Consider the following 15072-nt stretch of genomic DNA (forward strand, 5'->3'; position numbering starts at 1 on the left):
TCCCATCTCAGTAAATGGCACCTCCATCCACCCATCCTTTAAGTTATTCCTCCAAACTACAACCCAGATCTGTCCACTTCTCACCATCAACTCAGCCACCATCACGCCTCACCTGGATTTCTTCAGTAGCTTCCTAACTCATCTCTTGACTGTGCTCTCAGGCCCATGCAGTCCATCTTCCTCCCAGAAGCCAGAGTAATCTTTATTTTCAAAAAACGTAAATCAGAGCAAGCCACTCAGTGTTTCAAAACACTTCAATATTTCCCCGTTGCTCTTTGAAAATGAAGATTTTTCACCATGAAGACCCTACACCATCTCCTGCTCCACTTCTCAGCCTCATCTCATGCCGCCTCACTCCTCTCGCAGTGACCTTCCCTTTTTTTTACATTAAAAAAATTTTTATTGGAGCATAGTTGATTGCAGTGACCTTCTTGTACAGCTCTCTGCATAAGTCAGGGTTTCTCTCTTTCTGGAACATTCTCTCAGCTCTCCTCAAGGCTGCCTCCTTCTCTTCTAAGACTCAACTCAAATGTCCCCTTCCCAGATCTATATAAAGAAACCTGCTCCGTCAAAATTTAGACGTCAGGGGCTTCCCTGGTGGCGCAGTGGTTGAGAATCTGCCTGCTAATGCAGGGGACACGGTTTCGAGCCCTGGTCTGGGAAGATCCCACATGCCGCGGAGCAACTAGGCCCGTGAGCCACAGCTACTGAGCCTGCGCATCTGGAGCCTGTGCTCCGCAACAAGAGAGGCCACGATAGTGAGAGGCCGGCGCACTGCAATGAAGAGTGGCCCCCGCTTGCCGCAACTAGAGGAAGCCCTCACACAGAAACGAAGACCCAACACAGCCAAAAAGATAAATAAATAAATAATAATTAAATGTGCTAATAATTAAAAAAAAAAAAATTTAGACGTCAAATTGTCTTCTCTGTTACTTGCCAGTTCTCCTTTTCCACACGCAGTAGAATGGACGCACCGTACAAGGAGAGTTCATTGCTGGATCTCCCGCGCCTGCTAGGCTAGGGGCTCACACATATTCGTTGAAATAATTCATTAATAGACGGCAATTTTGTATGTTTTTAAATATCCTTCCTTGGCAAAAGAAAAGGCTGCCAATTCTGTGTGGTTCATCATTTTTTAAAAAAATTTATGAGTCCAGGACTCTTGGATGAACTGGCCTCAAGTCCCCTACAACATAGTTGTTGTAAGGATAGCAGGAGAGGGAGGAAGAGAAGGACAGTGGCTGGGGGGCCGGCTGGGGGGCTGAGTGGACGGACGGGTGAGAGAGCGGATGGGTGAACACTCTGGGGAAGCATACCCAAGGTGCTAAGTTGAGAGCACAGTTCCCTCGGCAGCCCATCTTGAGGGGTCGCGAAGCGGATACTTCAGGGCCGACGGGGACGGCGGGAGGACGGTAGTCCCCTCCTCTGTGTGAGGCAGCAAGACCCTCCAGGCTCGCGCCCCACCCAGGCGCACGCGCGCCCAGACTCCGGGCCGCGCTCAGCGGCGTCCCCGGCCGGCGCGCGCGCTGAAGTGAATGCTCTCCGGGCCCGCAGCGGGGTTAGTGCGCGTGCGCGCAGGTGAGCGTCCCGCCCCGCCCCGCCCCGCCCTGCCCCGCCCCCGGGCTTGGCCACCTGCCGGGGAAACTTGTGGATTGTTGCCCTCGGGTCGCTCCGGGGCGGGGACGCGGAACAGAGCCATGGAACATACGTCGGGGAATCGCGAGTCCCGGGCCCGGCCGAGAGAGCGGGACCCAGACCGGCACCCCCGCCCGGACCGAGACCGCCACCCCGAGAGACAGCGGGACAGAGCCGGGGACCGGCGCAGGGAGAGAAACGGGGGCGGGCGGAGGGACGGGGACCGGGACAGGGGGAGGGACCGGGAACCCCGCCAGGACAGACACAGAGCCGGGGACCATCGTAGGGGTGAACAAAGAGTTTGGGAACAATCCCGCCAGAGTCGGACGCGGGACGGACCCAGGCGGCAGACCTGGGACGCGGCCCCGCCCCCCTGGCCCGCGCCTTGGGAAACCCCGGATCCACCGCCCTTGCGGAAGGAGGGCCTCGGACGCCGAGGACCAGAAAGGTGAGGTGGGGCAGCGAGGGCTCTCTACTTCGACCCGGAGGAAGCCTGGGTCTGAGGCCAGTCTGCGCGGTTCTGCTGTCCCGGCTACTTGTCCTGGGAAGCTGGTTTAAAGGAAGTGCCATTCTTCCCTTTTGAGCTCTTAGAGGTGACCTGGGAGTGAAGGAAGACCTTACAGCGGCCCGCCCCACACACACACACTCCTTGACCTGAACCTGATGAACAACGCAGGGACCTACCCCCCACTTCCCTCCCCCCTCCACCCCCTGTCCCCCAGCCCCCCTTTAGCAGTGGCAGGACCGGGGACCAGGTAAAGAGGAAGAGAGGACTTCAGGACTAGAAAGGGAAGGGGTGGGAAGGAGATTGGGTGGGTTGGGTTAACCTGAGGCCCCTCCCTGACCCCCACCCTTGTGGTCACAGGACTGCCCCTTGGGGCTTCAGACCCTTGTCCTGTGCTCCAAAACGAGCCCTCCCCAAAGTCCCGTTCCCTGGAGGCCCAGGCCTATAAAAGACCAATGAAAAGCTAATAGTTTAATGTGTAATCCCTTCCAGGGGTATATGCATTTCAAAACCAGACAGCTGGGAGAAGATACACTTTTAGCCAAAGAACTGAATGTACCTAAAACTCTGCACAAAAGGGCAGAGATTTTTTCCCCCCTTTGTCAGTGAGGTCTTTCTGGGCAGCCTCATTCAAATCCCATGATTGTTTCAGACCCCACCCTCCTGAATGAACAAACTTTGCCATCACTACCTTGTAGAACAGAGTTTCCATAAGGCCTGTGGGGTGAAAGCATCATGATGTTCTGGAAGACTGTGAGCTGGGAGAGGGTAAGGATGGAAGGAAAGAGAGGCGGTGGTCCTAGACCCCACTCCCCCTCTAGGGAAGTGGCCTTTTTTCCATTGCACATTCCATCCAACTCCACAAATATTACTGAATGCCCAGATTACATGCCAGGCCAAGAAGGAGACAGGCAGGTACTGGAGTGATGACTGCCTTCTGGTTTTTGCCCTCGTCCCTAGGAGGAGTCCAGGCTCCTCTCTGCTATGGAACTTGGAGGCTTAAGCCCAGTCTCTCTTCTGGTTGTGTCCACACAGCGGGAAAGCTATTATCCTGAGTTTATGTTACATTATCTAGAACTAACTAACCAAACTGTGACAAAGGGTGTACCCAGTTACAGTCACAGGCACTGGCTCCTGTCTCCCTGCCTAAAGCCACACTGCACTGCAACTGCCAGGCCTGGGAGAATCCAGAGCTTCATGTTTAGGTTTCCTTCTAAACTGGTGTCCTGGTCCCCCTGTCCCCACCCCCGCCAAGCCCCAAAGCTAGTGAAGGGAATACTTTTGCTTCTTTTGCTCACAGTTGGTGGTTTAAAACCAAGAGCAATTTATTTCTGTCTCTCCTCCACATAACAAGCCTGTATTTAATGGATGGGAGGTAGGGCCAGGGACTACAGGGATCTACTCATGGTGTCCACAGGACACTGACAAGTAAACAGGCCAATTTGCAGCACCTGTGAAACGTGCAACTCCAGCAGGGGACAGACACAAAGAGAACAGAACTGGGGCCCTGATTGGGCTCTGGAATGTTTCCTGGAGGAGATAGCCTCAAAGCTGAGTTCTGGAGAAGGAGCAAGAGGCTGTCTCAAGCAGAGAAGTAGTTTCCACGGTGACCTAGAGGCATGGGAATGCGAGTCATCTTTTGGGGCGGGGAGAGGGGCAGTTCACTATGGCTGGGTCTGTGAACATGAGGTTGTGAGTGGAGAGAGATGAGCACGGGCCCTCCCTTGCTGTGCTTAAAGTTTGGACTTTATGGATTTCAAACCCCAAAAATACATGGTGAGATCTATGTTCTAGAAGGATCCCTGGAGCCCAGCTAATAGAATGCAGCCCCCACCATTCACCACTGAATCTTGGACAAAGCCCAGGATGTGCTGGATAAAGTGATAGGTAAGGGAGGGGGTGGTGAGGAGAAGGAACAGAATATTCCAGGGCTGGCAGAGGAAGAGGGAGAGATGTGAAGATGTCCAGAGTTGTCTGTACCACCCATAGCCTAGAGAATAACTGCGGATTCAACTCTTTCCAAAGTAACAAGGGAAGGAAGAGAATGCCAGCCTGGGCGTCAGTCTTGTGAATGCAAACTAGTTTTGAAGAGGGCCTGGTCCTCACTGAACTGAAAAGCTCCCCCAGGTGGCTCCCGGCTACCTGTTAGATACCCTCCCCGCAACACACACACACCCTCCCCCACAGGCCAAGCCAACATGGGAGGCGGGGCTCAGAATTACTGAGATAAGTGACGTGCTTAATTAGCAGAACTGGGCCAAGTGTTTGGATGCCTTGTATAGCCACTAAACCAGAAAATTCTCTGGAGTATGAAATCTGTGGCAGATTTTCTGTTCTGTGCATTCTTTAATGTCTGAGCCCCGCGTGAGGTATCCAGAGTTCTAATGCTGAACAAGCTATTGAATTTGAAGCCCGCTAATGGCCACACATGTGTTTGGTTATAGCGAGCCCACTTCAGGGAGATATCCGCTTTCGACCCCCAGGCCTGGACTCGAGGAAGTGGAATATTACCAGTCAGAGGCTGAAGGGCTCCTGGAATGCCACAAGTGCAGATACCTGTGCACCGGGAGAGGTGAGCCATTTTGAAGGCAGTTTGACCAATTACTTACCGTTGCTGGTGGTTCTGGATGGGGTCCGAGATGATGGTGCAAAAATTCAAGCCGACTTCCCTTTTGCTTTCCTCGTATTTTCGTTTTCATACCTGCGTGAAGTTCACACTTTCTAAAGAAGGGTAGGAACGTCTGAAATGGGCAGCTAGGTTTCCTGTGTTTCTCCTCGGACGGGCCCGGGTGTGGTGAGGCAGTCGTGCCTACAGTTTTCAGAGCCAGCTCTGAGTTGCCGGCTGTCAGAGGGGGGCCCCTCTGGCAAGGCGGGCCGAGTTAGAGAGAGATCACCGGAGATGGCAGCCAGGTTGAGCTCATGCCGCAGGACAGGAGATCCGATGCTCAAACCTGCCATCATGGCTTTTAAATGTTGTTGACTGAGACCCACAGTAAGAAATACGTTTCACATTAAGAACAAGTTCACATGTCAGCGCATGTGCACACACACGTCATGAAACAATACGCCATCACCTACGAAGGGCGGTAACTTCTGTTTCACTGAAAACAAACAAAAACAAAAAAACCACACTTATTAGAATCCACAGTATGAAGAACACTTAAATAATATCATGTGTCAGCTCCAAATGTGGTTTCCTAGAGTTCCCATCCTAGCACCAGGCCTGGCCTTGCCAACAATGAAGAAAATCTTACCCTATGGCTCACATGATTTGGTAAGAAATTTTCCTCGGCTACCTATGACTAAGAGGGGAAAACTTCTTGGCCTAAGGGGGAGAAATCATGGAACTTATACCTGAAAATGTCTCTCTTTTTTTTTAAATTTATTTATTTTTGGCTGCATTGGGTCTTCATTGCTGCGCGTGGGCTTTCTCTAGTTGTGGCGAGCGGGGGCTACTCTTCACTGTGGTGCGAGGGCTTCTCATTGCGGTAGCTTCTCTTGTGGAGCACGGGCTTTAGGTGCACAGGCTTCAGTAGTTGTGGCACATGGGCTCAGGAGTTGTGGCTTGCGGGCTCTAGAGCATAGGCTCAGTAGTTGTGGCACACGGGCTTAGTTGCCCTGTGGCATGTGGGATCTTACTGGACCAGGGCTTGAATCCGTGTCCCCTGCATTGGCAGGCGGATTCTTAACCACTGTGCCACCAGGGAAGCCACTGAAGATATCTCTTAGAATGATTACAATGAGATACGTTATTATGGGATTATGTAGAACTTTCATTGAAGAGCTCTAGGCAGTCCAGGTACAAGAATCCTTGCTCTAGTTTATGTACGTTGGCACACCCCGTTGCTTTTAATTCTCTCAACAACTCCTGAGGCTCAGAGAGGTACAGTAAGTTATACAAAGTCACACAGCAGTTAAGTGGAAGAGCTGGAATTGAAAGTTAGAGCCTGACTCTAAGGCCTGAAATGGTTAACGTGCTTGACCTTCTTTTCTTGATGATATAAATAATAGGAATAAGCCAGAGGCTCTTTAACAGGTTTCTCTCTAGAGGTATTCTTCAGCGATTGATTTACCAAGAGGAGAGGGCAGAGCTTGAGGCCCCTGATTTAGCTTTGATTGCTTCTGGCTATTTGGTTGGGCCTAGATGTTGGGTTTCTGAGTCAAGATAGTGAAAGGATAGTTCAGCAGTCAGAAGCTAACAAATGAGGGCTTATAAAGATCTCTGGACATGCAGGGACCCATATAAATACACAATGCTGTGTTGTGTTGAGAGCAACAGCCATTAAACACTGGGAACTTGTCTCAAACAGGAAATTCACACCTGGGTAAAGGTCACCTGAAGATTTTCAGCCTCGTCTTAGAGTAGATCTTTTGTGATTTCTTTTCCTCATCGGTGAAATCATGTCCTCCTCCAGCAAACTGGCAAAAATGGGAGGCAGCTGTGGCTCTCTCTAACTTTCTAGGGAGATCCTGCGGTTTGGGCTGAGTCACCCTTAGGAAGTTCAGTGGAACACTGACAAAAAGAGATAAGCCCCGAATTCACGGTTACTGGGCAAGACTCCTCAGCTACTAAAATCTTTAAAGGCTGAGGATAAAGATCAGATAAACAGCAAGTACAGACGTCACATGTGCATATCAGATCACTAGGAATCTTGTCATTTATAGGTTGTGTTATAGGTTTATTATTTGGAGGGACTGGTGAGGAATTACAAGTTCCCTGGGGAGAAGGTACAGGGCCTGCTCCCCTCCTGGCTCCCTCCGATTTGCATTTGGAGCAGCTTCCCCTTTCCCTTTTGTCCTTTTCCTCTTCCTTTAGACCTTTGGTGCTCAAATCATGATGGAGAAGATCGTAAAAGGAGAGCTAGGCCAGTGTAACAAGGAAATTGTGAAGAAGAAGAAAAAAAAAAAAAGGGTGATGTTTGCATTCAGCTTGATGCAAGGGCTTGATGTTTGCCTTACTTGCAAACCATCCTTAAAAATTTAATTTCATTCTCTCTCCAAACGTTGTAATCTCTATAGTCAGTGGTGCTGTCTCTCACTCAGAGCCTGGAGGTTTAGGTTTTGAGATGGCTTCTCACTGCCAGTGGCATTGACTTGTGACCACACTGAAAAGGTTCAGAGGGACAGTTGTGGGAATTTTGCCCCCACAACTTGCATTCTCCATCCCCCTTTTATATGCTTATTTAATACCCTAACTCAGTGTTTATGGGACTGAGCCTATGTCAGCACGTACAACTCCCAGCTCAGAAGCACCCAGCTTTATATTATGCTGAAAAAAAGAAGCAACACACAGAAGAGTACATTAACTGTATGATTTGCATGAAATTCGAGAAAGACAAACCTAGTTCCTAATGGCAGAGAGTAGATCAGTGGTGGCCTGAGGAGGAAGGTGAGGGGTTGACCACAAGGGGTGACTAGGGAACTTTCTGGGGGGATGAAAACAGTCTATATCTTGATTATGATTACATGGCATACACAGTTGTCAAAACTTACTAAGCTGTTTGCTTAATGCAGGTCATTTTGTTGTGTATAAGTTATATAACAGTAAAGCTGACTTTGAGGAAAGCAGCCAGCTTTGGTGGAAGATCTGGGGCTCTTTCATCGTCCAAGATAAAGCAGCCAAGGGTCCTGAAAAAATCCAGCCCTGGGAAAATATCACAGCCCAGATTTGCTCTTTAGGGAAACTAAAAGAAAACAAAATTAAACTTTAAAACATACTTATTGAATTAAAGTCTAAGAAGAGTAAAACCAATTATGTTTCTCTAATTCAGTAAGCCTTATAGGTTTAATTAACTTAACCTTTCCTATCCCTAATACATGTGAACCACGGTTAACATTCTGATGGATAACTTCCATGTTTTTCTAACGTCATTATATTTTTTAAGCACTATGATATAAGCTCCTTCAAATTTGGAGAAGTTTCCTCTTTCAAACTGAAGATGGCCACAAAACATATCTGAAGAGGATATAACTATTTTTCAGTCTTTTTGGCAGGGAAGGGCTAGGGCAGAGAATGTTCTTGCCTTCCATAAAGGACACCTTTCTTTCTGCTCACTGTCCTGATTTCTGCCCCCATCGTCCTGCAGCCCACCTGGGGCAGGCTGCTTTGCTCTTCTGAGAGTTACCCTTTTCAGTCCAAAGTACCTCTGACATCATTTCTGGAGACCACAGTTCCTTGCTACCATCTAATGCTAATCATGCAGCTTTGGCTGCTCAGGCCTTCCAGGGGGCAGAATAAAGAGCTGGCTGTGGTGTGAGCTGCCACGGGGAAGATAAGCCTCAAGGTGGAAGTCTCCAAGTGCAGAGTAGCTTCTCTCAAAATGGTAACATGCCCTTCTTTTGCAGCCTGCTGCCAAATGCTGGAGGTTCTCCTGAACTTGCTGATCCTGGCCTGCAGCTCTGTGTCTTACAGTTCCACAGGGGGCTACACGGGCATCACCAGCCTGGGGGGCATTTACTACTACCAGTACGGAGGGGCTTACAGTGGTTTCGATGGTGCTGACGGGGAGAAAGCGCAGCAGCTGGACGTCCAGTTCTACCAGCTAAAGCTGCCCATGGTCACCGTGGCAATGGCCTGCAGCGGAGCCCTCATGGCCTTCTGCTGCCTCCTCATCGCCATGGGCGTCCTGCGGGTCCCGTGGCATTGCCCCCTATGGCTGGTGATTGAAGGCTTGTTGGACGTGCTCATTGCCGGGGCATACATCCCAGCCTTGTACTTCTACTTCCACAACCTCTCGGCTGCCTACGCCTCTCCCGTGTGTAAGGAGAGGGAGGTGCTGTACCAGAGGAAAGGATACAGTGGCTTCAGCTGCAGTTTCCATGGGGGAGACATAGGTGCTGGAATCTTTGCCGCCCTGGGCATTGGGCTCTTTGCCGTGGGGGCCGTGCTGGCCATCAGGGGTTACCGAAAGGTTAGGAAGCTGAAAGAGAAGCCTGCGGAAATTCTGGAGTTTTAGGCTTTTTAAAACGTTCCGAAAAACTTGAGTGATGGAAGTTACTCTGAACCACTGTCTTTCGTGGAATATTTTGTTGTAGAACTTGCCAACCCTTGGAAAGTAACAGACCAGTTTTAGTTTGCTGGGCCTAGCTCCAGGGTACATGCGGCAGCACTGCCTGATGTCATAAACCCTGGTCCTGGAGCCCTCTGTTGGTGAGGGACTAACCAAAATTACTTTAAAAAGCAAAAACAAAACAACAACTAAAAACAACCAAAACTAGAGCCCAGGACCCACAAGGAAAAGGCATATGCTGCAGCAAAATGCACTTCTTGAGTGAATAAAGGGAGATGATAACCAAGTGAATTTGAAGAACCTTATCCTCAAAGCTCATGAAGAACCACACAGACATGAAAAAACATTTCAGCCTGAAGTTCTCTAAACACAGCTGTCTTAAGCAGATTAGCCTCGAATTTTTTTCCTCACTGAACTCCAGGCCCTTCACTTCCTTAATGCTCTGGATGGCAGGGGTTGGGGATGCCTGGGAAACTGCTGCTGTAAGATAGAAGCTGGAGGGAGACGTGGGCTGAGGAAAGAGGAATCAGATTAATTCACTGGGTTGCAAAGGAGGTATTCTAACAAGCCCCTTACAATGGCCTTGAAAGCTCAATAAGTGTTTTGTACCTCTTGTAAATGTACCATTGTACGACGAATTCAACCCGACATCTGGAATTCAGGATCCATCCAAAATTAAAGAAAGTAAAATCTTTCCCAGGAGAAGTATGCTACTTTTGGCCAGACAACTTCATGGGTTCTTACTGCATGTTAAATTAGGACTTATGGCCCATTATAATATATTCTTGGTACAAGTGAATATGTTCTTTGCTTTATGTGACTGCAATAAAAATCCAAAGAAAAATTTTAATTTGGAGGTGATGGTTCTCTTTACAATACGTTTATAATATTATTTTCTTGTCACATTTAAAAGGTGAGTTCCATTTGGGTTTACAAAAGGAAATACATATAGTTGCTTGTATATGATTAGAAAACTTCTTGAAGAATATATAAGAATGTATTAACAGTATTTGCTTCTGGAGAGGAAATTTTAAAAATTTTTTTCATTTTATGTAAGACTTGACTGCACATGTCTTAGTCTTATTTTAGAAAAAAAGTTTTAATTTGATTTGCTTTCCTCAGTTTTTTCACATTTACAGTGAAAAGGCAGATAGTAGATGTTTAGTTAAGCAGAGTATTAAATGATCAGCTACAAAAGCAGCCTCACCCAAAAAGATGCTATTTTACAATAAAAATCTCCTGTCTGTTTCAGTTTCCACTTCCCTCTATAGTTTATCCCTCCATAGGGATAAACTGCTAGCTCTAGTAGGCCACTCTTTTCTTTTCTCCTGATGTCTGTGAATCTTTCTGCACTAACAGCATGCTTGGAAATACTTGAACCTGTTCGATGTTTTCAGCAAAGCCAGGTCAGGCCTGGCTGGTGCTCTGATAATATCCAGTGGCCGTATTTCTTCATCATTGGCCCCAACAACAGACCATTATTCCTCTTGATTGTTGCAGTCAGTGGAGTGGTTGACAAGGTCTAGCAATAGATATATTACATTTCAGCCCGGCAGATATGTGCTGTGTGGATTATGCCGCTGCTGTTTTGGCAGAATCTTGTCCCAGAAGGAAACATTCAGGTTGCCCACATCTTGTAGTAGCACAGTATCCCTGCTTCCCTTCAGGGGGTGAGAGATTAACTGCATGCAGAAGGAAAACCAAGGCAGAGAAAGGTGTTGGGTGGGGTAGATAGCTACTCCCAGTGAATTAGAATGATGTCTGGGTCAATTAATTTGCCCTGCTTGTAAGGAGAGAGTAGCCAGTAGCTTATGGTGCCTGGGAGGAGAGTGGGCAGTTCTGGTCTGATGGTATTTTCAGATTTAAATTAGAGGAATGTAGCTTCTCAACTGTCAGAACCCTTAACTGCGGCGTTCCGTGGACCTCCTAGGAATTTGTGTGGGCCCAGCAGGAGATGGAATCAGCAAGCCCAGTAGCTGTTGCCTAAGTACATTAGACATACTGGTCTTTAGCTGCCCAGTTTATAAACGTTGTGGTACCCCCTTGTGTATTAGAGGGTTTTCCTGACTTCTGGGAAACCATGCTTTTCATAAATTTGTCCCTTTTTTTTTTTAATATTTATTTATTTATTTTGGCTGCACCGGGTCTTAATTGCGGCATGCGGGATCTAGTTCCCCAACCAGGGATTGAACGCCAGGCCCCCTGCATTGCGAGCGCGGAGTTTTCCCCACTGGACCACCAAGGAAGTCCCTGTCCCTTTTCTTCTTAAATCTCTTATTAATCCCCTTCATTTTTTTTTTTTTTTTTGGCTGCATTGGGTCTTCATTGCTGCGCACGGGCTTTCTCTAGTTGCGGCGAGCGGGGGCTACTCTTCATTTCAGTTCCTGGGCTTCTTATTGTGATGGCTACTCTTGTTGCGGAGCACGAGCTCTAGGCGCCCGGGCTTCATTAGTTGCAGCACGTGGGCTCAGTAGTTGTGGCACGCAGGCTCAGTAGTTGTGGCATGCAGGCTCTAGAGCGCAGGCTCAGTAGTTGTGGCTCACAGGCTTAGTTACTCTGCGGCATGTGGGATCTTCCTGGACCAGGGGTCGAACCCGTGACCCCTGCATTGGCAGGTGGATTCTTGACCACTGCGCCACCAGGGAAGTCCCCTCTCCTTCCATTTTATATATGTTACTGGGTAGCATCACCGTCCACTTGTATAACATTTTATAATTTTCCAGGTATTTTCACATACTTGCTTTCATTTGGGCCTCATCCCAGCCCTGTGGGATAAGACAGGGAGGCATTACCTTCATTTGTCAGATGAAGTGTCTGAGGCTTAGTCAGTGACTTGGGCACGGTCACAAGGCAGTAAAGAGCGGGGATGTGAGCCTGGCATTCCCACTCTAGGTTCATATGCTTTTCTCTTCATTCTCATCTCTGAGCCCTGAGAGAACAACAGGAGACCTTCTCCCAGGAAGACGCCTAATGAGAGGCTGGGGCCCCTGTCAGTGACAAATGAAAGGTGACTTTGGACAAGTCGACATTCATCTCCATTCACCTGTTGGCTTCCGCTGCCTTGTGGCATTTGTGGGTTCCTTAAACTTGTAAGGAACTTGGCCCCCCAAGTGAACAGGCCAAGTATCCAGCAGTAGGATCCTGGCTGAATAGACTGGTCCGCCCACACAGCGGGGCTGGAGGCCGCATAACAGAGCATGTGGACACGGTAGGAGCTGATCTGAAGACATCTCCAGGAAGAGTAAAGCACAACGCAGAGCAGTGTGTGTGGTATCCTCCCTGTGACACAAGCAGGGAAACGGGGGATGAAATTCGGAGTTGAGTGCTGTTACTTGCATAAACGAACGCTGGAAAGTTGTATTAGAAAATAATGAAAGTGGTTGGGGGAAAACAGGGTGGACAGGGACGTGGGTGATTTTTCTCAGTTTATGCCCTTTTATGTCATTTTGATTTTTTTAAACTTTAAAATTTGAAATAATTATAGATTCACAAAAAATTGCTAATATAGAACAGAGATCCTGTGTATCCTTAACCCGGTTTTCCCCAGTGGTGACTACAGTACAAAATCACAACCAGGAAATTGACACTGTCCAGAGCTGAGTTAGATTTTACCAGTGTTACATGCACTCATGTCTGTGTGAGTGTAGGTCTGTGCGGTTTTATCACCTGTGTATCATTGTGTGCCACAATCAGCTACAGAACTGTTCCATCATTGGAACATCCCTAGTGCTCCCGCCTTAGAGTCACACCCATCCCCCTCCCACTCCCCCAATCCCACTCCTCCCTGACAACCACTAATCTGTTCTCATTTTGAGACTGTTAGGTAAATGGAATCATACAGTATGTAACCTTTTGAGACTGGCTTTTTTCACTCATCATGAATCCCTTGAGATCCATCCGAGTTGTTCCGAGTATCAGCTGCTCATTCCTTTTCATTGCTGAGTAGAGTTTCCCCTGGGGATGGCTGTACCAGATTGTTGAACCATTCGCCCATTGGAGGGCATTAGGGTTTACTGTGACATCTGTGTACATGTTTTTGTGTAGACCGAAGTTTTCCTTTCTTTAGGATGAATGCTCAGGGGTACAGTTGCAAGGTCACATGGTAAATGTATGTATAGTTTTTAAAGTAACGGCCAAAATTTTTTCCACAGTGGCATTTTGATTTTCAAACATGAGTATTAAAAAACAAAAACCAAGGATGTTATTGTTGCGTCTGACCATGTCCTCACAATCAGGTGGTATTTCTCTTGCCTGACCTAGAGAGCTTTCCTGGGTGAGTGATGTCAGTGTTAAATTCCCAATCTCTCTCCTCCTAGGTGTGATACAGATAGTGGAGGTGATATTGAATGGGATGGTTCTCATGTGTATCGTGGCCTCCTACTTTGTCCTTGCTGGATTCAGTGCCAGCTTTGCCAGCGGCGGTGGCTTTGGGAACAACTATTACTCACCGTTTGAGGGCACTGAGCTGGAGCAGGTTCGGCAGCTGGACCAGCAGTACACGATCCTCCGGGCGCCCCTGATATACAGCGGCGTGGCTGTTTCTCTGGGGCTGGGTGTCCTCACCTTGAGTGTTTTACTCCAAGGAGCCAAGAGTCTAAACAGACTGCCGGGGAAGTGGCTCCTCTTGGAGGCCGCCTTCAGCCTCCTCGCGGCATTGGGCTACTGCGTAGGCATCGGCATTTACCTCCACGTGGCCTTGCGGATCAATGCCACAGACACCTGCAGGACAAGGGAGAGGATCTATGCCCGCAGGGGTCTCACCTGGATGAACTGCCAGCTGGCAGGCACTGATGGAGCGGCAGCCACCTTTGCTTGTCTGCTGGTGGTGATGTATGGCGCCAGCGTGGTGATGGCCCTGCGGAGCTACCGAGAACAGAAGCGGTACAAGGACAGCCAAGAGCAGCACAGCAATTATAATGAGGCACCAGAATACCTGTGGTCTGGGATACTCTGAGATCTACTACTGGAACCTAAAAGTCAACCCAGCTCCCTTGTTTCTCTCAAAAACCACATTACACAAATGTGGTTTTCATGTACTTGATTTTATAAATGTTCCCTCTGGCACCAATGCAAAGCTAGATGATCATCCCATTTTTCTATCAATGTCTTTGTTGGCTGAGAGCTAGAAAAAAATACCTCCACCTTTGCTACAAAGAGCGACATTGGAAGTTTGCATATACGCTTATGGTTTGGCTCTCTTACCAAATGGTAAGGTAATAATACTAGCTAAGTAGCCAGAGAAATTCTGAAAGATGAGAACAACACATCAGGGGTAGCAGGCCCAGTGTTACAGTGGAAATAGCTTGCCTGACCGAACTAAAGTCACTAAGAAAAACATGCCGTTTCCCCCTGTATTTGATCCCAGGGGAATGATTGTAAAGCATTTGTGTGATTAGATTCCAAATGAATAATTACATTCTGGCTCTCTCCTGGAGGAAAACTCTCCTGCCCATTCGACAGTATACCATGACTGCTTGGGTCCCAGAGGCTGGATCCCTGAAACCTGAAGACAGGTAGGTGCTTTTAGCATGCATGTTCCTCCTCGGGATTCCTGGGGTAGGGCTCAGATAAAATGGTTTTTGCCACCTTTCCAAGCTCGTTGCTTTCTTGTTTCAAGTCATTTGATTGGAATTCACTTTCCTGAAATATTTTATAATTTCCTGAAATATGACGCCTCCAAATAGAAATAAAATTCATAAACTTCTTAAATGTGTTATTCAGCTGAGTACAAAGATAAAGCAGTTGATTTTACTAGACTATACAGGCATTTTGGAGCCTTCTTTATTTCTGCATCCCTTCCAGCGCCCTACAGAGTAGGCTTTCAAAGGTCGATTGTAATCATTCACGATTCTGAATTGTTTCCATAATGTAACAGATCATTAACACTGAATCTCAAAAATAAAGTTCTTTCAGTAATTTTAA

The 15072-nt window shown here is 47.9% G+C and overlaps 1 protein-coding gene across 2 annotated transcripts; it reads left to right on the forward strand.

Annotated features, from left to right (window-relative positions):
- Positions 1 to 1697: 1697 nt before the first annotated feature.
- Positions 1698 to 15072, forward strand: MARVELD3 (MARVEL domain containing 3; the record flags this gene model as incomplete). Of its 2 annotated transcripts, none has more annotated exons than XM_082369964.1 (3): positions 1698 to 2083; positions 4585 to 4712; positions 13467 to 15072. In XM_082369964.1, 3 exons carry the CDS (start codon positions 1698 to 1700, stop codon positions 14102 to 14104), a joined length of 1152 nt encoding a protein of 383 aa, XP_082226090.1. In that variant the 3' UTR covers positions 14105 to 15072. The 2 variants fall into 2 exon arrangements, with proteins under 2 accessions (XP_082226090.1, XP_082226091.1); XM_082369965.1 differs by lacking the exon at positions 13467 to 15072 and adding an exon at positions 8486 to 10000.

This window comes from Balaenoptera borealis (genome assembly GCF_965194805.1).
Source record: "Balaenoptera borealis genome assembly, chromosome: 19".
NCBI classification, from domain to species: Eukaryota; Metazoa; Chordata; class Mammalia; order Artiodactyla; family Balaenopteridae; genus Balaenoptera; species Balaenoptera borealis.